Source organism: Bombina bombina, chromosome 7, assembly GCF_027579735.1.
Source record: "Bombina bombina isolate aBomBom1 chromosome 7, aBomBom1.pri, whole genome shotgun sequence".
Classification (NCBI taxonomy): Eukaryota; Metazoa; Chordata; class Amphibia; order Anura; family Bombinatoridae; genus Bombina; species Bombina bombina.
The window spans coordinates 10,801,613-10,826,986 of record NC_069505.1 but is presented as its reverse complement, the minus strand read 5'-3'; the positions used below and the strand labels follow the sequence as shown (position 1 = coordinate 10,826,986).

The 25,374-nt window shown below is 37.7% G+C and overlaps 1 protein-coding gene across 1 annotated transcript in view; it reads right to left on the bottom strand.

The window, feature by feature from the left end:
- LOC128635707 (alpha-2-macroglobulin) overlaps window positions 1-25,374 on the bottom strand; it is an 806,957-nt gene that overhangs the window by 562,531 nt on the left and 219,052 nt on the right. The window contains exons 10-11 of the mRNA XM_053688833.1: window positions 11,646-11,709; window positions 11,404-11,543 (exon numbers count right to left, since the gene is read on the bottom strand). Of these exons, the coding sequence (XP_053544808.1) occupies window positions 11,404-11,543; window positions 11,646-11,709 (204 nt within the window). The remainder of the gene's footprint in view (window positions 1-11,403; window positions 11,544-11,645; window positions 11,710-25,374) is intronic.

The window sequence follows — 25,374 nt, the reverse complement described above, 5'->3', positions numbered from 1 at the left end:
AGATACCTAGGTAGTATCTGTAGCACTACATGACAGGTAATAGTGCTGTTATCTAGTGTTCTTGCAAATGTATAATAGTGTGTGTTATAGAGATACCTAGGTAGCATCTGTAGCACTACATGACAGGAAATAGTGATGTTATCTAGTGCTCTTGCTAATGTATAATATTGTGTGTTATAGAGATACCTAGGTAGTATCTGTAGCACTACATGACAGGTAATAGTGCTGTTATCTAGTGCTCTTGCTAATGTATAATATTGTGTTATAGAGATACCTAGGTAGTATCTGTAGCACTACATGACAGGTAATAGTGCTGTTATCTAGTGCTCCTGCTAATGTATAATATTGTGTTATAGAGATACCTAGGCAGTATCTGTAGCACTACATGTCAGGTAATAGTGCTGTTATCTAGTGCTCTTGCTAATGTATAATATTGTGTTATAGAGATACCTAGGTAGCATCTGTAGCACTACATGACAGGAAATAGTGCTGTTATCTAGTGCTCTTGCTAATGTATAATATTGTGTTATAGAGATACCTAGGTAGTATCTGTAGCACTACATGACAGGTAATAGTGCTGTTATCTAGTGCTCTTGCTAATGTATAATATTGTGTTATAGAGATACCTAGGTAGCATCTGTAGCACTATATGACAGGTAATAGTGCTGTTATCTAGTGCTCTTGCTAATGTATAATATTGTGTGTTATAGAGATACCTAGGTAGTATCTGTAGCACTACATGACAGGTAATAGTGCTGTTATCTAGTGCTCTTGCTAATGTATAATATTGTGTGTTATAGAGATACCTAGGTAGCATCTGTAGCACTACATGACAGGAAATAGTGCTGTTATCTAGTGATCTTGCAAATGGATAACATTCTTGCAAAACTGCTGTCATATAGTGTTCCAGAAATGGGCAGGCTTCTAAGCTTACATCCCTGCTTTTCAACAAAGACCAAGAGAACAAAGAAAAGTTAATATTTGGGGGCCAATTTATCATTTGTGTGGCGGACATGATTCTCTTTAGCATTTAGCATTTCACAAGCAGTTGTGGTTAACTGTTTGGGCAATGCTGCCCTGGCCGCTACCAGGGGGTGCCAATCATATACGATCGTGCAGATTGCTGTCTGCCGCCTCAGAGCTGGTGGACAAGTTAAGTAGGAGTGGTCTTAAGACCACTGCTTCTTAACTCCTGTTTCCATCGAATCTGAAGGCTCGCGAGGAAACAGGGGTATTTGGCCCCATTCAGGCCATGATAAATCGGCCCCATAAAGTAAATTAGAAAGTTGTTTAAAAATTGCATGCTCTATCAGAATCATAAAAGAAACATTTTGGGTTTCATATCTCTTTAAGAATATTTAATAAATACAATATTTTTTTGTAACTTTATTACACCGGGAAACAATTGTATTTAAAGTAACATAATTTAGATAGAGTTTATTGTGTTAAACATTAAGAAACACTAGATAGGGATACTAGCGCCTAGATTTAGAGTTGGGCGGTAGCCGTGAAAACCAGCGTTAGAGGCTCCTAACGCTGGTTTTTAACGCCCTCTGGTATTTGGAGTCAGTCAGGAAAGGGTCTAACTCTCACTTTCCAGCCGCGACTTTTCCATACCGCAGATCCCCCTACGCCATTTGCGTATCCTATCTTTTCAATGGGATCTTTCTAACGCCGGTATTTAGAGTCGTGGCTGGAGTGAGCGTTAGAAATCTAACGACAAGACTCCAGCCGCAGAAAAAAGTCAGTAGTTAAGAGCTTTCTGGGCTAACGCCGGTTCATAAAGCTCTTAACTACTGTGCTCTACAGTACACTAACACCCATAAACTACCTATGTACCCCTAAACCGAGGCCCCCCCACATCGCAGCCACTCAATTAAATTTATTTAACCCCTAATCTGCCGACCGCCACCTACGTTATACTTATGTACCCCTAATCTGCTGCCCCTAACACCGCCGACCCCTATATTATATTTATTAACCTCTAATCTGCCCCCCACAACGTCGCCGCCAGCTACCTACAATAATTAACCCCTAATCTGCCGACCGCAAAGCGCCGCCACCTACGTTATCCTTATGTACCCCTAATCTGCTGCCCTTAACACCGCCGACCCCTATATTATATTTATTAACCCCTAATCTGCCCCCCACAACGTCGCCGCCACCTACCTAAACTTATTAACCCCTAATCTGCCGAGCGGACCGCACCGCTACTATAATAAAGTTATTAACCCCTAATCCGCCTCACTCCCGCCTCAATAACCCTATAATAAATAGTATTAACCCCTAATCTGCCTCCCTAACATCGCCGACACCTAACTTCAAACATTAACCCCTAATCTGCCGACCGGAGCTCACCGCTATTCTAATAAATTTTTTAACCCCTAAAGCTAATTCTAACCCTAACCCTAACACCCCCCTAAATTAAATATAATTTAAATCTAACGAAATAAATTAACTCTTATTAAATAAATTATTCCTATTTAAAGCTAAATACTTACCTGTAAAATAAATCCTAATATAGCTACAATATAAATTATAATTATATTGTAGCTATTTTAGGATTAATATTTATTTTACAGGTAACTTTGTAATTATTTTAACCAGGTACAATAGCTATTAAATAGTTAATAACTATTTAATAGTTACCTAGTTAAAATAATTACAAAATTACCTGTAAAATAAATCCTAACCTAAGTTACAATTAAACCTAACACTACACTATCAATAAATAAATTAAATAAACTACCTACAACTATCTACAATTAAACCTAACACTACACTATCAATAAATAAATTAAATACAATTCCTACAAATAAATACATTTAAATAAACTAACTAAAGTACAAAAAATAAAAAAGAACTAAGTTACAAAAAATAAAAAAATATTTACAAACATAAGAAAAATCTTACAACAATTTTAAACTAATTACACCTAATCTAAGCCCCCTAATAAAATAACAAAGCCCCCCAAAATAAAAAAATGCCCTACCCTATTCTAAATTTAAAAAGTTCAAAGCTCTTTTATCTTACCAGCCCTGAAAAGGGCCATTTGTGGGGCATGCCCCAAAGAATTCAGCTCTTTTGCCTGTAAAAAAAACATACAATACCCCCCCCAACATTAAAACCCACCACCCACATAGCCCTAATCTAACCCAAACCCCCCTTAAATAAACCTAACACTAAGCCCCTGAAGATCTTCCTACCTTATCTTCACCTCGCCGGGTATCACCGATTGGTCCTGGCTCAGAAATCTTCATCCAACCCAAGCGGGTTGGCTGATCGGAACAGCCAATAGAATGCGAGCTCAATCTGATTGGCTGATTGGATCAGCCAATCAGATTGAACTTGATTCTGATTTGCTGATTCCATCAGCCAATCAGAATTTTCCTACCTTAATTCCGATTGGCTGATAGAATCCTATCAGCCAATCAGAATTCGAGGGACGCCATCTTGGATGACGTCCCTTAAAGGAACCGTCATTCGTCGGGAAGTCGTCGGAAGAAGAAGATGGGTCCGCGGTGGAGGTCTTCAAGATGGAGCCGGTCGTCATCGGATGAAGATAGAAGATGCCGCTTGGATCAAGATGGTTGCCGGTCCGGATCGCCTCTTCTTCCCGGATAGGATGAAGACTTTGGAGCCTCTTCTGGACCTCTTCAGCCGCCGGATGATGGATCGCCAGACCCCGCTTGGGTTGGATGAAGATTTCGGAGCCAGGACCGATCGGTGATACCCGGCGAGGTGAAGATAAGGTAGGAAGATCTTCAGGGGCTTAGTGTTAGGTTTATTTAAGGGGGGTTTGGGTTAGATTAGGGGTATGTGGGTGGTGGGTTTTAATGTTGGGGGGGTATTGTATGTTTTTTTTACAGGCAAAAGAGCTGAATTCTTTGGGGCATGCCCCGCAAATGGCCCTGTTCAGGGCTGGTAAGGTAAAAGAGCTTTGAACTTTTTTAATTTAGAATAGGGTAGGGCATTTTTTTATTTTGGGGGGCTTTGTTATTTTATTAGGGGGCTTAGAGTAGGTGTAATTAGTTTAAAATTGTTGTAAGATTTTTCTTATGTTTGTAAATATTTTTTTATTTTTTGTAACTTAGTTCTTTTTATTTTTTGTACTTTAGTTAGTTTATTTAAATGTATTTATTTGTAGGAATTGTATTTAATTTATTTATTGATAGTGTAGTGTTAGGTTTAATTGTAGGTAATTGTAGGTAGTTTATTTAATTTATTTATTGATAGTGTAGTGTTAGGTGTAATTGTAACTTAGGTTAGGATTTATTTTACAGTTAATTTTGTAATTATTTTAACTATTTTAGCTTTTAAATAGTTCTTAACTATTTAATAGCTATTGTACCTGGTTAAAATAAATACAAAGTTGCCTGTAAAATAAATATTAATCCTAAAATAGCTACAATGTAATTATTTGTTATATTGTAGCTATATTAGGGTTTATTTTACAGGTAAGTATTTAGCTTGAAATAGGAATAAGTTATTTAATAAGAGTTAATTTATTTCGTTAGAATAAAATTATATTTAACTTAGGGGGGTGTTAGGGTTAGGGTTAGAATTAGCTTTAGGGGTTAAAAAATTTATTAGAGTAGCGATTAGCTCCGATCGGCAGATTAGGGGTTAATACTTGAAGTTAGGTGTCTGCAATGTTAGGGAGGGCAGATTAGGGGTTAATACTATTTCTTATAGGGTTATTGAGGTGGGAGTGAGGCGGATTAGGGGTTAATACATTTATTATAGTAGCACTCAGGTCTGGTCGGCAGATTAGGGGTTAATAAGTGTAGTTAGGTGGAGGCGACGTTGGGGGCGGCAGATTAGGGGTTAATAAATATAATATAGGGGTCGGCGATGTTAGGGCAGCAGATTAGGGGTACATAGGTATAATGTAGGTTGCGGCGGTGTACGGAGCGGCAGATTAGGGGTTAAAAATAATATGCAGGGGTCAGCGATAGCGGGGGCGGCAGATTAGGGGTTAATAAGTGTAAGGTTAGGGGTGTTTAGACTCGGGGTACATGTTAGGTGCAGACGTAGGAAGTGTTTCCCCATAGGAAACAATGGGGCTGCGTTAGGAGCTGAACGCTGCTTTTTTGCAGGTGTTAGGTTTTTTTTCAGCTCAAACAGCCCCATTGTTTCCTATGGGGGAATCGTGCACGAGCACGTTTTTGAGGCTGGCCACGTCCGTAAGCACCGCTGGTATCTTGAGTTGCAGTGGCATTAAATTATGCTCTACGCTCCCTTTTTGGAGCCTAATGCACTGAAAACCCTGCCATTCTGTAAACTCTAAATACCAGCGGTATTTAAAAGGTGCGGCCAGAAAAAAGCCTGCGTAGCTAACGCACCCCTTTGGCCACAAAACTCTAAATCTAGGCGTAGGAGTGTTTGTAAAGTGTATAACATTGTTAAGAACATTGTTACAAGATCACTACGATAATGTTTTACAGACTGGCATCTTCTTGAGTCTAGGGGTAGATGCTGCAATCTACCCCTGAAGTTTCAGGTCCACCTGAAACTTAAGTTAAGAAGCAGTTCATAAGACCGCTGCTCCTTAACGTATCCGCCACCTCTGAGGTGGCAAACAGCAATCATCCCGATCGAATACTCCTTAACGTATCCGCCACCTCTGAGGTGTCAAACAGCAATCATCCCAATCGAATACGATCGGGTTGATTGACACCCCCTGCTAGTGGCCGATTGGCTGCAAATGTGCAGGTGGCGGCATTGCACAAGCATTTCACTAGAAATTCTTATGCAATGATAAATGCAGACAGAAAAGCATTTAGTGATGTTAGGCAGACATGATCCGTGCAACATTTAATAAATCTACCTCAAGGTATGCTCTTCAACATAGGATAACAAGAGAACAAAATAAATTTGAGAATGGAAGAAACTTGAATGTATTTTTACAACTTCTGTCTATATGAGTCATGAAACAAACATTTTTGAGTTTTATATATGTGCAAAAACCTTAACACGAAAAAAGGTCATACAAATAGCCAAGATGCTCCACTGCAGCATAAAGGGGGTTTGAAGTGGTCCAGGATACTAAATTTGTGAAGTACAAAAAGTTGTTGGAATATATGTTTTCGTGATCTGAAATACTAGTAATGAATTGTTCTCCTACAAGGTATAAGGGGTTATTGCATCACAAATAATTGCGTTATCCATTTCCTATTGGCCTGGACTGAGTTGCAACCTCATGTGAAGGTGATGGGGGAAACCAGACATGGACACCCTGCTCAGTGTGCCTAGAGGGATATGGCTGCACCTCACTGATGAGTCCCAAAGGAGTAGGAAATGATTGTGTGGAGTTGCCATATTCCTCATTCAGAAGAGGATTGCCTTTTATTTTTTGAGCTGGACCATTTATTTTTAGGCAGATAAGACTTTAAAAAAAAACCTGAATGTTTTCCTCTGTGAAATACACAATTGGGCTAAAAGAGGCTGCTTCCAGGTAGTGACCCGCAAAAGAAAAAGCTACTGAGCCGTTTTTTCTCCTGGTTTAGCGCTTCTCTTTCTGTGTATAAAACCTGCAATATTCCCATGGGAATGCTGATAGATTAGAATGGGTCCATTGTCCTCTCCATAAAATATTTACTATTACAGCAGAAGTGTATATATATATATATATATATATATATATATTGGGCCGCCATCAGGGGGTGACAGGGGTGACTACTGTCAGGGGCCCAATGAGCCAGGGGGGCCCCATGAGTCAAGAACTAAAAAAAAAAAAAAAAAAAAAAATTTTTTTTTTTAATTTTGGCAGCCACCAGTGGGTACTACAGCAGAGTGCTAATTGAGCATGGGAAATGTTATTACAAGGAGTAAAGTATTAGCATTTGAGAGGATTTCTTAGTGTGCACTAAACCACTATGCGCAGTGTGAGACAGACTTGGCACTTTGTACAGTGTGTGCAGACGGCAGATCACTTTCATTTGCAGAGTAGGTAGGACTTACTTAGCAAATGTTTTTTATTTCTTTGTGCAATTTTGGATTGTAACTTCAGTGTGGTAGTAGTTGTTTGGTGGGGCTAGGGGTCCATAAAAACACATTTTTTTTAGCAGCAGTGTATTTATGATTATTTGACAATGCTGTAGAAATTCTATATTTAAAACCATGCAGAAATATTTCCTCCTCAATACACAAATGGTAGATGCCCTTTTGGCAGATATGCATTATATATATATATATATATATATATATATATATATATATATATATATATATATATATATATATATATTTTACATTCCAGTTTACTGCCCCTTTATGCAAGGACTTTCCAGATGCAAGGAGGCATTTTATCTAAGATTTTTACATCTGCATAAAATGGTATACTCTTAGACAAAGATTGCTCAGTGTTTGAAATGAGACAGGTTAACTTAAAACTGTTCAGTTTACACTACAGATGACTTAATTTTGAAATACATACCAATAAGCCTAAATCCTGCATTTAACCAGATCTAATGGTATGAGTACCACAGCTTATGGACCATATAGAGTATAGCATTTTCAAAATCCATAAGTACAGCTGACAGCTGGGAAAATGTTTACACTATATTTGAAGTGGTGCTCTTGGTTGGGGAAAATGGGGACAAAACAAACAAACATATGTCAACCTTTTAAAGGTACTTTTCCTCATCTATCCATCTACCCAGCTCATTAATGTACAATTTTGAATTCACAGAATTATTTTTGTTTGCACATTTACAAATATGATTCTTTAAAAAGTGATCTCTTAATTTCTAAAAAATTTTTTATCATGCATGTCACACACTGTTGATTTAGGTGATGCAAGGTGCATAAATGTTTCCTCCTGTGAGTGTTTCTGTGGGTGTCTGTGTTTATGTCTTTGTGCTTTGGTTTGTGTCTCTATGAGTGTGTATGTATTTTTTATCTGTGGGTCTCTCTGTGGGGGTGGGTGTGTATGTCTTTGAGCTTTTTCTGTGGGTGTCTCTGTGAGGGTGTGTGTATGTTTGTCTTTGTGTATTTTCTCTGGATGCCTCTGTGAGGGTGGGTGTGTATGTCTGTGTTTTCTGTGGATGTCTCTGTGAGGGTGTGTGTGGGTATGTATGTATGTATGTCTGTGTTTTCTGTGGATGTCTCTGTGAGGGTGTGTGTTTTATGTGGGTGTCTCTGTGAGGGTGTGTGTATGTCTTTGTGTGTTTTCTGTGGATGTCTCAGTGAGAGTGTGTGTATGTATGTCTTTCTGTGTTTTTTATGTGGTTGTCTCTCTGTGTGTGTATGTCTTTCTGTGTGTTCTGTGGGTGTCTCTGTGTGTGGGTGTATGTCTTTGTGTGTTTTCTGAGGCTGTCTCTGTTGGTGTTTCCTTGGGTGTATGTGCAAGTTTGAGTTTGTGTGTCCATTGTCTGTTCCTTTTTAGGACATTTTGACCTTACTACTAATTATTCACATCTTTCTACAGACTTTGAGACTAACAAGACCTTTCCGGAAGTAACCAATCCACCATTTAACCTTTAAATTATTGTTTAGGCAGTTCAGGGCCCTTCCTTTCAGCCACTGCATGCTGTTGTCATAATTTAGTTGTCATCTTCCTTTACAAAAAGATAATCAGAACTCCATATTTTGTTTTGTAAATCTCCTTTTTTTTATTTACAAAACTATAGTTTACCTCATTACTTGTCAGGTCAATGTAAACAAGGGCTAAGTGTCTGTTTGGGTGTCTGTGTCTGAGTGTGTTTCTTTGCGTGTCTGCTAGAGTGTCTATATGTGAATCCTTATGTGTGAGTTTGTTTGTGTGTTTCAGTGTATGTTACTACCTTTACAACATTTCCAAGTTTAAATAGACAATTAAGAATAAAGTGCATATACGTTTGTCACTTGGTCAAAAATTGCACATGTCAAAGGAGGGGGGGGCCCTGATCAATGGATGAGTCAGGGGCCCCAAAATTCCTAGTGGCGGCCCTGTTATATATATATATATATATATATATATATATATATAAAGCATTCCCATAGATATTAATGGAGCTGCTTGTTGTTCCCACCAGTTTACACAGTTTACAACAGAAATGGGAACTAGGTCTATGTAAATAGACAGTAATCAAGTCATAAAGACATATATGATAACCGGGTTTACTGTGCAAATTAAATAAGATACTGGAAATGGACAGAAGCAGAACTACCATTGGGGCAGCAGGTAGCACCAGGGCCCATAGCATCCAGTCTATACATAAGCGTGGGCAGAATGTGTAGAATGCTAATACAGGGGAGCCTTTTATTAGTGCAGGTTGCAGGTCTATCTATCTATCTATCTATCTATCTATCTATCTATCTATTTACATCTGTATATCTCTCTGTATCTATTTATCTATTTATATATATATATATATTTATCTGTATATACTCAAAATCATTATACAAAGCAGCATGTATATTATCACTTTTGCTTACACTGAGTAACCTTTGGGGGGGGCATACATTTTTTTGCACCAGGGCCCTCTGTTGAGTAGTTTCGCTACTGGAAATGGATAAACATTAGTATAGGCCTAGGGCAGCACCTCAGTAAACCTATGAATTACTAATATATGTCAGGAGAAGTAACAAACAGGCATGACAGCATAACGAATTAATGCTTCACTGATTAGAAACACGTTGCTGTTTTTTAATAAATTTTAACTTTTACTTCATACCCCTGTGTTATATTTTCTTCCCTCTTTGAGACGGATGTCATAGCTGTTGCATATACCCAATTCACCATTAAAACAGGTTGGCTAAGCCATTAAACCAAGGAACATTCCACTAAGGCAAAAGGAAGAGGAGGTTATGTCACCCGCCAAGCCTGAAGCAGATGTCTGGCTCTGATCCAGGATGGAGAATGGTAGATTGTGGCATCCTTTGATCCTGCTCAAATGGGGATGAGTTTAGCTGAAAAATTCTAATATTCCAGCCCGCTTCATGAGCACTACAAGGGGTGCTCCAATACATGTAAAAGAAACTGTGCACATCTCGAATATATATGGTTTTTGCCCTGATAAAATTACTCTATAAGGCACCTCTGGTCTTTACTTTCTTTCAGCCATGCAGAAGTACAAGAAACATCAAGGAGGGCTGCCCCAGGACAGATTTGTTTCCTTTAGAGACATTACAGTTTATAACACATTTATATTTGGCTACATTCGTATAATTGTATATTTGTTTTGGCGCCCCCTTCTTTTGGTCATCCCATGCCTCTTGTACAATACTCTTTTGGGCACCTGAACGGTGTATTCAGAGGACCATTATTTCCTACATGCATGAGGACTCATGGAGAAATTACAATTTGATTAACTAATCATAACAGGGCTCACCATTAACAATGACTCAGACCATACACATTGTTTTAAAAATAAAATGGAAGAACAAGTATGCAGTGAAGATGAAGATGCCTGTTGCTGATAGTCTCCTTTGCTGTGTCCAATCAGAGACCAGATGTAAATGAGCAGAGTCAGGCAAACTGTAGCATACTTATATATGCACATTGCACTTTAGCCTCTCAGGGTAGTGCATGGTAAAAGCACAATTTTGAGAGGTAAATTAAAGGAAAATAATATGAAATAATTTACTTACTTAAAATTGATGTGTGGTTCTTTTATCAGTTTGTCCAAATTAAATTTATTAAAGGGAGATGAAAACCAAACATTTTCTTTCTTGGTTCAGATAGAGGATATTATTTTAAATAAGTTTCCAGTTTACTTCTATTATCTAATTTGCTTTATCTTCTTGGTATCCTTTGTTGTAAAGCATACCTAGGTAGGCACAGAAGCAGCACTGCATTACTGGGAGCTAGCAGCTGATTGGTGGCTGCACATGCATACCTCTTGTCATTAGTTTACCAAATGTGCCCAGCTGGCTCCCAGTAGTGGATTGATTCTCCTTCAACAAAGAATATCAATAGAACAAAGCAAATTTGATAATAAATAGGGCATGTAATTTTAAACAACTTTCCAATTCACTTTTATCATAAAATGTGCTTTGTTCTCTTGGTGTTCCTTGTTGAAAGCTAAACCTAGGTAGGCTCATATGCTAATTTCTAAGCCCTTGAAGGCCTCCTTTTATCTCAGTGCATTTTAACAGTTTTTACAGCTAGAGAGTGCTAGTTCATGTGTACCATATAGATAACATTGTTCTCACGCTCATTTAGTTACTTATGAGAAGGCACTGATTAGCTAAAATACAAGTCTGACTAAAACACTGAGATAAGGGGGCAGTCTGCAGCGGCTTAGATACAAGGTAATCACAGAGGTAAAAAGTATATTAATATAATTGTGTTGGTTATGCAAAACTGTGGAATGGGAAATAAAGGGATTATCTATATTTATAAAGAATAACAATTCTTAGGTAGACTGTCCCTTTAAATGCTAAAAAATAATAATAATTATAATTTAAGAACTTACTTTATTTCCAAAGCTTTTTGCTACTTTGATTTCTGTAGAATCTGCCACAATCTCTCCATTTGGAAGCATAGTATACGCAAGTACTTGCAGCAGCGGTGATACGCTTAGCGGGAGTCGAATAGAGATCTCACCACGTGGAGCTGAAGAAGAAAATAAAATAAATAATAAGTCAAAATGGACCAGAATAAAAAAATAATGGAAGCGTCTGCGTAAAGAATGAGTAGAATTTTCTTTTTTTTTACCTGTTTTATTTTTGAGGAGTATCTTTTCGGAGCCAAAATCATGTAAAGTCCCTTTTGAAACCACCTAGAAAAAGATATATCAATAGCTGTAAAGGATAATCCGTTTATATCACCATAACAGTAGCAATACTTGACATTTAAGAATATTTTTATTTATCCGATATATTTATAAAAACTAAAAAAAAAAAAATAACTGGGAAAGATAATCACATCTGTCCTTCACTATACGGATTGTCATTGTTTGCGAATGTTTCCCGCTGCCATTCCCATAGCCCATTAGTACCGTATAAATGTGCTGGGTTGGTAAGAACTACCTATGTATGCCCAATCCCTCGCACCTGCCATTAGATCCACCCACTTTCTGATCAGTACCCCCTCGTAGTGAAATGACTCCACCCACAGCAATCCTGAGCTTGGTTTGTGAGCCAATCACAGCAAAAGATACGCCCAGAAAGTGAAGATAAGATAAAGCAATCCATGATACAAGTGCAATTAACTATTTATATAGTAATAATAAGTGTTATAATTAATATTATTTACAGACATAAAAGTGCAAAAAGAAAATATTATAATCTGTTCTAGCATTTTATTATTGTACAATTTATGTATATTATTATGTGTTTAACTACTTGTCAGGATATCTGTGAGAGTTATTAAATAATATATATATTTGTCTACACCAAATGATCCATTTATTTGTGAGGCTGTTTGTGACACAACCCCCCTTTTTCATTTGTCAAGGATGCATTGCAGGCCTTTGTCCCAATTCATCAAAGGAATTGTTTTCATAGTTTTCTTAGAAAGAACAAAGGATTCAGACTGTTGTATAGATAAGGCCAGTGGGCCTCTTCAAAGTAAGTATTAGCATTATGGAACCCTCAGATATGTATGCCCATATGTGGATCTCCTGATCTTTCCTCTATGTAATAAAAGGTTATCAGGTAATGACTCCACATAGAGATAGCAGACAGACATGTTGTCCCTTTGAAGCTTAAGTATATGCAAGAGTTGATTACCCCTGCTGTGTTGAATCCACAGATTAGCTAAGCACAAACACATGTTGAATTGTAACTTTTAAATTCATTTTAAAGCACAACTTGTATAATTTTCAATATTGTATAAAAATGTGTATTTGTGGATCTAAGAGAAAAATGTCTAACAGTAACATATTAAATAAATATTTGCTGAACTTAATAAGTAACTGTATAGTAAATGTAAATAGATAAGTCTGAGAGATTGTCTGTTTGGATAATATTAAATATGAAATTAATTGAGTATAAATTTATATAAGTTAACATTCTCCACACCCAGACTATATTGACAACATATATGTATATGTATTGATCTGAAACATACTATATTGGACAAATGTCTGCTGTATTGAATAATAGCTGCATTAATAGATGTATAAATGTTTTACATTTTTAACAACATTATTTCAGACCTACATTTGTTTTTTCATGCATTCAAAATTCTTAGAAACATGAAATATACTGTATTCACATTAAGATACAATATAATGCCAGGATGCTGAATGCAATGATTCCGTGAAGAGCCAAATCACTTAAAGTATAATTGCTTACTAGTATAATACTGGAAGTATATTCATCTTTGGTCTCTATAAATACATGCTAAGTTATATTAAATGGGATATATATATATATATGTTGACCAGATAAGTTTATTAATACTGAAAATTAAAGTATATTAAATAAACATTTTAAAGGTTAGATAGTAAACTGCAGCAGTATTGATAGCAAGACTACATTTCTGGTTGTCTGCTGCCATCTAGAGGTTTATGCAGGGAAATTGTAGTATTGAATAGCCATATGTTGCCAGCAAGCCAATCAAATGTTTCGGCTCAAAGGGCCTATCAAAGGGACAAGCTCAGAGGGCCAATGGGAAGACAATCATCCGTTAAGGGCGTATCCATCATTCACCAATGATTACAAAAAAGGGAGGGGCCTATCACTTGAAAAGCTCATGCAAAGGAGAAAGGAGAGGTCTTTGTTTGCTAAAATTTTGACTGATAACTTTGCTGCCATTTTGGGACACAGTCACTATAAGCGAAATTGGGCTACCTTTTATTATCCATATTGCAATACCTTTATTCATATGAGGTGAAACTAGGAATTCTGGAAAAACTGAAACATTTAACTTGGTGATCTTGTGATGTATATGTTTTGTTGGTTTTTATTTTTTTTATTTTTAATATTTAAATCAAAGGTATTTGGTAACTACAACTAGATTGCAGTTAGTAATTTTAAAAGGGCACAATTTGTATTTTAAGCTCATGTTCATAGTCCTGTGTAGTTTAACTAGTCATATTTAGTGCTAAGTAATTTATATTTGCAACTATATATATATATATATATTTTAGAATTTGCCTTATTGTAGCTAAATAAGATTTATTTCAGCTCAGATAAATTGGCATAGAAATTGGCTGTTAAAGTATCTTGTTATATTGTTTAACTAGGCACTGCTAAAGTTAGCGGTCCATATTCTGGTATTTTATTGTGTTATTTTAATGTGATTCATTGTGAATAAGGTAAATTGTAAAGGTATATTTTTTATGATCTTTGTATAGAATATTGTAACAGTTTAAGTGTGTATCATTCAATGTGTTTATAACTTTAACTAATCTTAAAGAATTTAGGAATAAATATTTATTTTAATTGTTTCGTATATGCATTTTAATTGGAGGTTATTTTAAAGCATAATTATTAAATAAATTGTATTGCAACCCAGCTATATACTGACATAATATCTGAAGGCACCGCTGGGAGATTATGAAATTTATCACATTGATATAATATATTTGTAGTAAATAGAGATTATAAAAAATATATATATATTATTAAAATTATTTTTTGAAAAATTGATTAATTTTTTTTTTGTTCATATTTCAAGATTAATATTAATATTTTTGAATATTTTTTTTCTCTTCCTTATTGGTCAAAATTGTATTAGCGTTTTAATTTAACCAAATACTAAGTCAATATAATAATGTCTGTTACTAGAAGTGAATCAATTGAATCTATACATAGTGTTGAAATATGTTCCCCAAAATTGCCCGATAGTCAGGCAGAAACCCTTAAAACAGAGAATTAGGCGCTTACATTAAGATGCTGAAGACTAAGGCCAACAAAATTGCAGATAATATATGGTGTGGCGAAAGCGAAATATTTCAAGGGCTGTTAAAATTTGGCCAACCTCAAAAGCAGAGGAAACGCGACAAAATAATTTTCAAAACTTGGGGTCTGCTCCTCTATGTGAACGATGAAATGTACAATAAAATAGAAGTACAAAATTCACAATTGGAGCAACTGAGGGGTGAAAATTATTCCTTAAGGTTAGATGAGGAAGAGGCAGAACGAGTCCAGGATAAAATTGATGAGTTTGCCCAAAACATGGCCACCTTACAAAAAAATATATATATATAACCAGAGTTTAATAGCTCAAATAGAAGATTTGCATAAGGAACTCGCACAAAGTCAAAGAGAATTAAGTGGTTTAAAAAGGCTGTATCGTCATAATGAAAACCCCTCTATTAGCAATAAGGATAATGCAGATAATTCTAAATCCCTTAAAGAATTGATCAGAAATGAACTGCATAACTTTAGGGAAGAATTTAAACAAAGGACGCCTATTGGGTCAGAAATACACTTCCCAAATTGACAGTCACCTCATGTTATAAATTTAGGGAACTGCTATACCTCAGAGGAGGGGGAGGGAAGCTCTAGTAGTGAGTCAGAGGGCGGAGCTAGCTACCCAAATAGCCAACGTAGTACTAATGTACGTAGGGGGTCTCCCCATAATAAATATAGGACAGATAGGGGGTGCTCCAGCCCCAAAAATAAGGTCCCTATGAAAGCCCAAGATACGTTTAATAAGGTATATGACACCCCTAAAATAATTACTTTCTTAAGGGATGCAGTACCTAAATTTTCCAAAAAACGGAACCACTTCTATAACTGACCACTTAGAGAACTATGAAAATGCTTTATTCATCATGAATGTTACTAGTGAGCGGTCAAAAATTGAATTTCTGCCCTGGGTATTTAAGGGTAAACATAACAAATTCTTTGCTTCACTCAAGGATATGAATATTCATTCCTGGAGTGAAACGAAAAATGAGTGCAAAAAAGAATTCTGGAAATAGGGCACCAAAACCGCAGCGAAAATAGCTGTATACGGTTTAAAATGTGGTGCAAATCAAAGCCCTATAGAATTCCTTTCTGTACTGAAAAGTGCGTACAGTATGGCCGAAGACTACCCTATATTTGAAAGCTCAGAATTTGTGAATTTATTTTACGAAGCATTGCCAGCATACATCAAACTTAATTTAGCTAGAGATTTTGATGAGCACTGCTCTTTGGACTGGCTGATCAAAGAGAGTACAACATTATACTCTGTTCAGCAGTCCTGTGAACAGGGGGTAAAAAGGGAACCAAGGCCCAGCCCCAAAATTATGGCAGAAACTAGGGTGTCACCTAGCCCCCTCAATTTGGAGTCTAACAAGAAAACTTATGCGGAAGTGGCCCGAGAAAACAGGTCTTCCCCACAAAGTTTTAACTCTGACCCTCCCCCATCACGGGCCGAGGTGCAGAGAGAATATACTCAAAATGGGGGCATACCCAGATAAATAATTATCCCCAAAAAGATGAAAACCCACAAGGTAATCGGTAACCCCATAAAAATAAATACCAAAAGTGGCGAAAATACTCTCATGGTAACCAGACATCCCAAGTAAATAGTGCTCCCTAAGATATTAATGCTGAACAAGTTGAACCACAAAGACAACCATGTCAAAATAGGAACAACAGCTATGATTCTGAGGGATCCAGGAATCAATACCCTGGGATATCAAAAAATCGGTCCATGGGTAAAAGTAGCTTGTCCATGCAAGTGGGCCAACTTAGTACGCAAGTAAGTCAATTATGTACACTATTTACTAATATGAGTCAAGCTTTGACGGCTCAGAACCCTAATAATCCTTTTTTAGGGGTACAGCCAGTGGCCAGCAGTGGGCCACAGGCACAGTCATAAATACTGCAGTATTACATGAAAGAAAGGGGAGAGATATACCAAATAAAATGAAAAATATCAATAATGGTACTAATCATATTCTCTCCCTACAGACCAGGAATGGACGATTTAGCTGTGCAACCTCAACCTGGAAGCTCTAACAAATCTCTTACCTTGCAGTTTTGCACTAACCTTATTCCCACAGATACAGTACACAGGAACCCTGTTGACCCTATTACAGAGGGATGGACTGGTAAGTATGTAGTTTCTTCTGCATCAGGTAACGTGGCGAATACAGGTAAAACGTGGCGAAGCCCACAGATATGTAATCATGTTAAAGGGACAGTATACACTCATTTTCATATAACTGCATGTAATAGACACTACTATAAAGAATAAGATGCACAGATACTGATATAAAAATCCAGTATAAAATGGTTTAAAAACGGACTTAGAAGCTTTCAGTTTAGCTCTGTTGAAAAGGCAGTTGGAAAGCCCACTGCAAGTGGGAAATAAGACAATCCCCCCCTCCCCCTTCTTTTGCATATGAAAAGACCCTTTACACAAACAGGAGCAAGCTGGAGAAGGTAGCTGACGGTATTCAAATAAAACTTTGAGGCTTGGTTAGGAGTCTGAAAATCAGAGCAATGTTCTTTAAAAATAAGCAAAATTATACATTTTTAAAAAAAACAAACTTTATGGGCTTTTTAAATAGATCATCTACAAAACATTTATGCAAAGAACAAATGAGTGTATAATGGCCCTTTAATTGTATGTGTGAAATTGTAGAAACTGCACGGAGATATTATGTATTAGCTGAGCTCCAGGATTCAGTTACTAACCCTATCATGGGATTAATTGATATTGGATCTCAGGCAACTATTTTGTCCCACAGGTACTACACACAGCTAAATGAGCTAACACCCCACAAACCTAAGATAAAAGAATTTGATGGTTCACTAATAGGTGTTGGGGGTGACTCTCTCAAAGTCTATGGTACGGCATGGTTAAAGCTAAGACTGGGGAACAGGGTAATAAGACACCCTGTCATCATAGTGGATCTGCCAACTGATCGTTTAATTATTGGTAGTGATCTCCTGAAGCAATTAAGCACCATAATTAATTGCATAAATAATGTAATTTGGTCACAAGTAAAAAGACCTATTAATTTTGAGCGGCCCGGTATATCTTGCACCCGGCATAACTGTCACGTGTTGGAAGAGAAGCCAGATGCTGTGGAGATTCATTTCAGGAATGACTCTATACCTGAAATCACTATCCTACAAATAGACTATCAGACTCCTTTAAGTGGCTCTGATGGTAATACTTTTAAAATTTCGCATGGAAAGATAGCAAATATTTCCTTAACAGCGATGTCTTAACCATATACCTCCACAAGGGGGACCCTAAATTCCCTAAAGAGGGAGATCATTCACAATTCCTCACAGAAATTGTGAAAGTTAAGGATGATCTATTTATCCCTATGCAAGTGCATGACCTTGGGAAAACCAAGTATGCTAAATTAAACTTAAAACAGGAAGCTAGCTATATAAGCAAAGGTTTATTAGCGCAGATCGCTGAACCTAAAATGATTAAATATCTTTCTCCCCAAGATCTCTTGGTCCATGACCTGGATGACAAGTGTGAAAGCTATAACACCACAGCTAAATGTTTATTATCTATATCCATAGGTAATAAATCAGCGAAGCACCTGTTTTTAGTTTTAAATATTCCCCATAATCAAATATACATTGGCAATGATCTCTTACATGGATATGCCATACAAATAGATTTGATTAACTCTTGCCTCTGGAGCAGGTTAAAGGGGGACCCTGAAGTATTTCAGGATGAAAATGCCGCCCTGAAATCCAATCAGCAATTGCCTTACGCTGTGAATATGCAGGTGTCTAACAATGTTGTAATCCCTGCTGGGGCTGATAAATTCCTCTTACCCTTACAGGTAAAAAGAGGTCAGAAATTAAAAACTTCTGAAACACTAATTTGCATCTCCCATAGAATACAAGATCTGGGCATAACAATGACCCATACTCCTATGGTGAATATTGGAACTATTCCAATACATGTTATTGTACATAACATGACCCCACAGGATATCACCTTATCCAAGGGAACTACCATAGGATATGTGCTGGAATCAAGTTATTACACTTTTGGATTCCAGAATAATGTAATTGGGCTAATACCTGAAGGATATTTAACTGAAGAACAATTAATAGATGAATCCTTTGCATCTATACCAGAGGGACTATTTACAATTCAGTATATTTATCCCTTGAGCTCAGAAGAAGGCATCTGTAAAATTGAAGAAGCCTCTCTAGTATTTGATCAGCCGATCAAATAGCAAGAATACCCCAATACCCAGAGTCATGGGGGCAATGTAAATTATAATCAAGGGGATCTCACCTCTAGGTTGGAAGAAGCCTATGAGATAGGACAGCCGGAAATCTTTCCAGGATTTCAGCAAATAGTCGAAGAGCAAATTTCCTTAGCTAATGGCTGTTCCAGTGATGATGAACGCTGACAGCTACAAGAACTCCTGATGGAGTACAAGGATATTTTTGCTAGGGATTCTTATGACTGTGGAACTACAGACTTGCACATTGCAAGAATACAAACAGATTCCAATGCACCGACTGTCTTTGGTTAAACAATACAGGCTTCCTCGTATGATTCTCTTGCAGAAATCATAAGGGACCTGGAAGAAAGGGGTATTATCCGACAGGTGGACAGCTCTTATAACAATCCTATTTTAGGTGTTCTCAAGCCCAATGAACAATGGTGTTTGTGTGCTGATTTAAGACAGCTGAATAAACGAGTGTACATATCTGGCTGGCCTGTGCCATATATTGACCAGTGCCTGGCACAGATGCAGGGATCTAAAATATTCACTGCCATTGATTGTGCACAGGGATATTGGACCATAAAGGTACATGAGGAGGGCCAGTATAAGCTGGCATTCTCGTTCCAAAAGGTCCAATATGCATTCCAGAGACTCTGTTTGGATACATAAATTCAGGACATGAATTTGCTGTATTCATGCAAAAGGCTATGCCTGATGCACTGGAAAGGAGGACCTTATCTTATGTTGATGATGTTTTCATCAAAAGCACAGACTTTGAAAAACACATCACAGAACTTAAACACGTCCTCAGCCAACTTAAAAGGGCAGGTGTCAAAATATTCCTACAAAAAGCTCAATGGTGCCACACTTGTGTAAACTTCTTGGGACATGAAGTTACTTCTGAATGGTTAAATCGTCAGAAGAAAAAGGTGGAAGCTATAATAAATTCTAAAAACCCAAGTAACTTAAAGGAATTGAGATAATTCCTGTGTATGACAAATTATTCTTGCAAATTTATTGATAATTATGCAGAGGAATATGGCTGCACCTCACTGACGAGGCCCACAGAAGGCCGAAACGATCGTCTGGGGTTGCCTTTTCCTTGTTCAGAGGAGAATTGCCTGGTATTTCGGGGCTGGACTGACCATATCGGCGGGGTCAGACTGATATACTACAGAAAAGTTTTCCTCTGTGAAAAGGACAATTGGGCAGAAAGAAGCTACTTCCAGGAGGTAACCGGGCCATAGAACAAGCTATTGATGCTGCTGTTCATTACTGGCAGACTGCTTCTCTTTCTGTTTTGCATATGTAAATATGACCCTGGGGATAGTCTCCCTATGGGTGATGGGGGAAACCAGACGTGGACTCCTTGCCCAATGTGCTTAGAGGAATATGGCTGCACCTCACTGACGAGGCCCACAGAACGCCGAAACGATAGTCTGGAGGTTTGCCTTTTCCTTGTTCAGAGGAGAACTGCCTGGTATTTCGGGGCTGGACTGACCATGTCGGCGGGGTCAGACTGATATACTACAGGAAAGTTTTCCTCTGTGAAAAGCACAATTGGGCAGAAAGAAGCTACTTCCAGGTGGTACCCGGGCCATAGAACAAGCTATTGATGCTGCTGTTCGTTCCTGGCAGACTGCTTCTCTTTCTGTTTTGCATATGTAAATATGACCCTGGGGATAGTCTCCCTAAGGGTGATGGGGGAAACCAGACGTGGACTCCTTGCCCAATGTGCTTAGCGGGATATGGCTGCACCTCACTGACGAGGCCCACAGAAGGCCGAAACAATCGTCTGGGGTTGCCTTTTCCTTGTTCAGAGGAGAATTGCCTGGTATTTCGGGGCTGGACTGACCATGTCAGCGGGGTCAGACTGATATACTACAGGATAGTTTTCCTCTGTGAAAAGCACAATTGGGCAGAAATAAGCTACTTCCAGGTGGTAACCGGGCCATAGAACAAGCTATTGATGCTGCTGTTCGTTCCTGGCAGACTGCTTCTCTTTCTGTTTTGCATATGTAAATATGACCCTGGGGATAGTCTCCCTATGGGTGATGGGGGAAACCAGACGTGGACTCCTTGCCCAATGTGCTTAGCGGGATATGGCTGCACCTCACTGACGAGGCCCACAGAAGGCCGAAACGATCATCTGGGGTTGCCTTTTCCTTGTTCAGAGGAGAATTGCCTGGTATTTCGGGGCTGGACTGACCATGTCAGCGGGGTCAGACTTTTCCGCAGCTATATACAGGGTGAGAAAATTATTGTAGAAACAGCCCACCAGCCTTTGCTATATCTGCAAAGTGAGAGAATTAGAGATGGGAATTTGTCTAATAGCCGCATAACAGCTTGGACTCTTTCCTTGCAAGGCTGGCCTTTAGAAATTCGTTACAAGCAAAACAAAAAGAATCCAGTCGCACAAGGGCTTGCTGAGCTCCTCGACTGTACTGCTAAGGATCATGGGGAAAAGTTATTAGAAGATGATTTCCTTGAGGAACAATTGCTTTCCCCGTGATGGTTGTTCTTACCATACCACTATTGATAATGAGCGCAGATTAGTCGCTGGCATCGGTATAACTTGGGCCAATGGATTCCCAAACATTTCTGTAGGTTTCAACATTGGACCAAGGTCCAGTCAAGTTGCAGAAGTAACTGCTGTTCTAAAAGCCATTGCGATGGCTATTGAACACGGTATTTATGAATTTGTGATCATTACTGACTCAAATTACGTGCGTGACAGTTTTGTTGAATACCTACCAACTTGGAAAAGAAATGGCATGCAGAAAACTAACAACAAACCAGTCAAACATGGCAAGATGTTCTGCGAGATTGATAATCTGGTGGTTTCCAATGGGTTAACCATACACTGGAAAAAGACCAAGGGTCATTCCAGGGTTCTGGGTCCTGATAAGAAAGGCAATGATCTTGCGGATTCATTAGCCAAACAAGGAGCCATAACTGGAGAACTCCTTAATATCGACCACTTAATGGGTGCAATTCAGGTAGAAGCCATTACTAGAAACCAGGCTAAACAACAGAGTGAGCCTAACCTGGTACAATGGAGTCAGGATTCTCCTAGTGAGGACCTGATCACTAGTCAAAAAGAAGACCCCATTGTAGGCATCTTCTATAAATACATAGAAGATCCTGAAAGCAACCCCATCTCAAAAGAGGACAGTATTGGCAAGCAAGATCTTAGAATCTTAATGAAATCTAGATCACAATTCAAGTTTCAGGATGGTTTGTTAATTAGAACCTCCAACAATGGTATCCAGCAATGGGTGGTACTTATAAAGCTCAGAGGTCTCATGCTTCAACATGCCCATGATGCTCCCACATCTGGTCATCGTGGTGTCAAATTAACGTATTGCGTGATTACGCCTTTTGGCCGCATATGTTGAAGGATGTTCAAACCAACTGTCAAGGTTGTTTAATCTGCCCACAGTTCCAACCCACTGCGACAACGCATAGAGCACCATTGCAGAAAAGGGGGATGGTAATGCTATGGTCAGATATACAAATTGATTTTATTGGTCCAGTAACAAGGTCATCAAGAGGTAACAAATACATGTTGACAGTGACATGCCTGTTCACTAAATGGGTAGAGTGCATCAGTGCACCTAACAATAGTGCTAAAACATGCGCAGAATTGCTCATCAACCATGTATTTTCCAGATTTGGTTTACCCCAGAGAATCGAATCCGATCGGGGAATCTACTTCACTAGCGAAGTGATGACCAAAATGTGGAAAATACTAGGGGTCAAAAGAAAGCTCCATATTGCATATAGAGCTGCCTCAAGTGGTGGTGTAGAGCATTACAACCAGTCCATTGTGAAAATCCTCAAAAAGTTTGTGAGTGAAACAGGTAAAGACTGGGATTTAAAATTACCTCTAATCCTAATGGCAATAAGAGCAACTCCATGTAGTGCTACTAAGATGTCACCTTTTGAGTTGATGACTGGTAGAAGAATGGTTCTACCTCAGCATCTACTGTACTGTATATCAGACCAGAACTTGATAAACGCTGCTAATACGCATCAATATGTGAAGAACTTAAGGAAGCACCTGCAATATGCCTTTGCATTTGCTCAAAGGAACTTAGAGAAGGCTGCAACTGCCACTAAAACCTATTATAATCTCAAAATGTCCAAAAAGGAATATGAAATAAATAAAAAGTTTATCTTTATAATTTTAGAAGAGATCAGGTTAAGGAGAAGAAATTTCTTCCATCATGGAAGGGTTCTTTTGTCGTTACTTACAAAATATCTCCAGTCGCCTATAAAATTAGGATCCCTAAAAACTATACTTTTATGGATAAATGGGTCCATATTAATCAGTTGTGAGCATGCCATCCTAGATCCCAACTACAAGTCATAGAGGGAGAATGAAGTATCATATCCCCAAATGCACTAAAGACATATTGTGGTTTAAAGATGCCTAGCAAATGAGCATAAGGGCTCAAAAATAATGGACTCTCTTCATAGAAGGTTGTCTATAATGCATACTGTCAACACACTCACCAAGTACTACTGACTTTAAGCCAATTAGAATACATGTGTCCTAAATCTATTTGAAGTTGGAAGGGGGATTTATGTCAGGATATCTGTGAGTGTTATTAAATTATATATATATATATATATATATATATATATATATATATATATATATATATATATATATATATATATATATTTGTCTACACCAAATGATCCATTTATTTGTGAGGCTGTTTGTGACACAACCCCCCTTTCTCATTTGTCAAGGACACATTGCAGGCCTTTGTCCCAATTCATCAAAGGAATTGTTTTCATAGTTATCTTAGAAAGAAAAAAGGATTTAGACCATTGTATAGATAAGGCCAGTGGGCCACTTCAAAGTAAGTATTAGCATTATGGAACCCTCAGCTATGTATGCCCATATGTGGATCTCCTGATCTTTCCTCTATCTAATAAAAGGTAGCAGACAGACATGTTGTCCCTTTGAAGCTTAGGTATATGCAAGAGTTGATTACCCCTGCTATGTTGAATCCACAAATTCTAGACGTTACGTCTAGATGAAGATTAGCTAAGCAGGAACACATGTTCCATTGTAACTTTTAAATTAAGTACAACTTGTATAATTTTCAATATTGTATAAAAATGTGTATTTGTGGATCTAAGAGTAAAATGCCATTACCTAACAGTAACATATTAAATCAGTATTTGCTGAACTTAATAAGTAACTGTATAGTAAATGTAAATAGATAAGTCTGAGAAATTGTCTGGATAATATGAAATATGAAATGAATTGAGTATACATTCATATAAGTTAACATTCTCCACACCCAGACTATATTAACAACATAGAGAAAAACAAGGAAACTCCTCGGCACACCAGGGATGGGTAAAAAGCCAGTCTTTATTCAATAATAAATAAAAGCAAGATCCTCATACAGCAACATGGTAAAAGCAATAAATGAACTGGAACAGGGGGAACATCACCTCCTGTGACATCATACGCGTTTCATGCCTCTGGGGCACTTGTTCACTGATAGAGAACAGGTGGTGTAGGTGCTCTTAATATACAGATTTCTGTCCAATGACATAACATCAATTAAAACACATCTCATTAACCCCTGAAGTTCCTGTCAAAAACAAAAAAATTCTAGTCTATATAGCTTCTCTGTGTAGCACCTATTACAAAAATGTGTGCATATATATGCACTGCAACATGTGTTTAGTTCATAGTGTCACAATTTAGTATAAACCATTATGCTATTATTTATCTTTGCATAAAATAATGGAGTATTAATGCAATAAAGCAAGAAATGAAATAAACCCAAGTATAAATATAGGTATATAACTAAACTGGACATCAAGACCTGATCCTCACTGAAATGTAAATAACACTTAGAAAAAAAGTTTATAAAGCGTTAATTAAGTAGTATTATATATATAAAGACACTTTTTTTTGTTACAGTACATTTTGGTCGATAGGTCAACGTTGAATAAACATATTTACATCCATTCTGGAATTCAAGCCCGTAGGTACCCTGGTTTTTAAATGAAGAATCCAAAAGACCTCTCTTTCATCAAGTTTCTTTTCCCTATCTCCACCCCGGGGATGTCTAGGTATAAAGTCTATGCCCTGTACTTTCAACAGTGATTTGTCAGAATTATGAAAATTTCTGAAATGTTTGGCAATGGGCGTTCTTGAATCAGGGTCCTCTATGGACGTTAGATGTTCCATGACCCGGTCCTTCAAGGACCGTTTAGTACGTCCCACATATTGAATATTATATCCCTGACAAGTCAATAGATAAATTACGTGTGTACTATTGCAATTTATAAAATATCTTATAT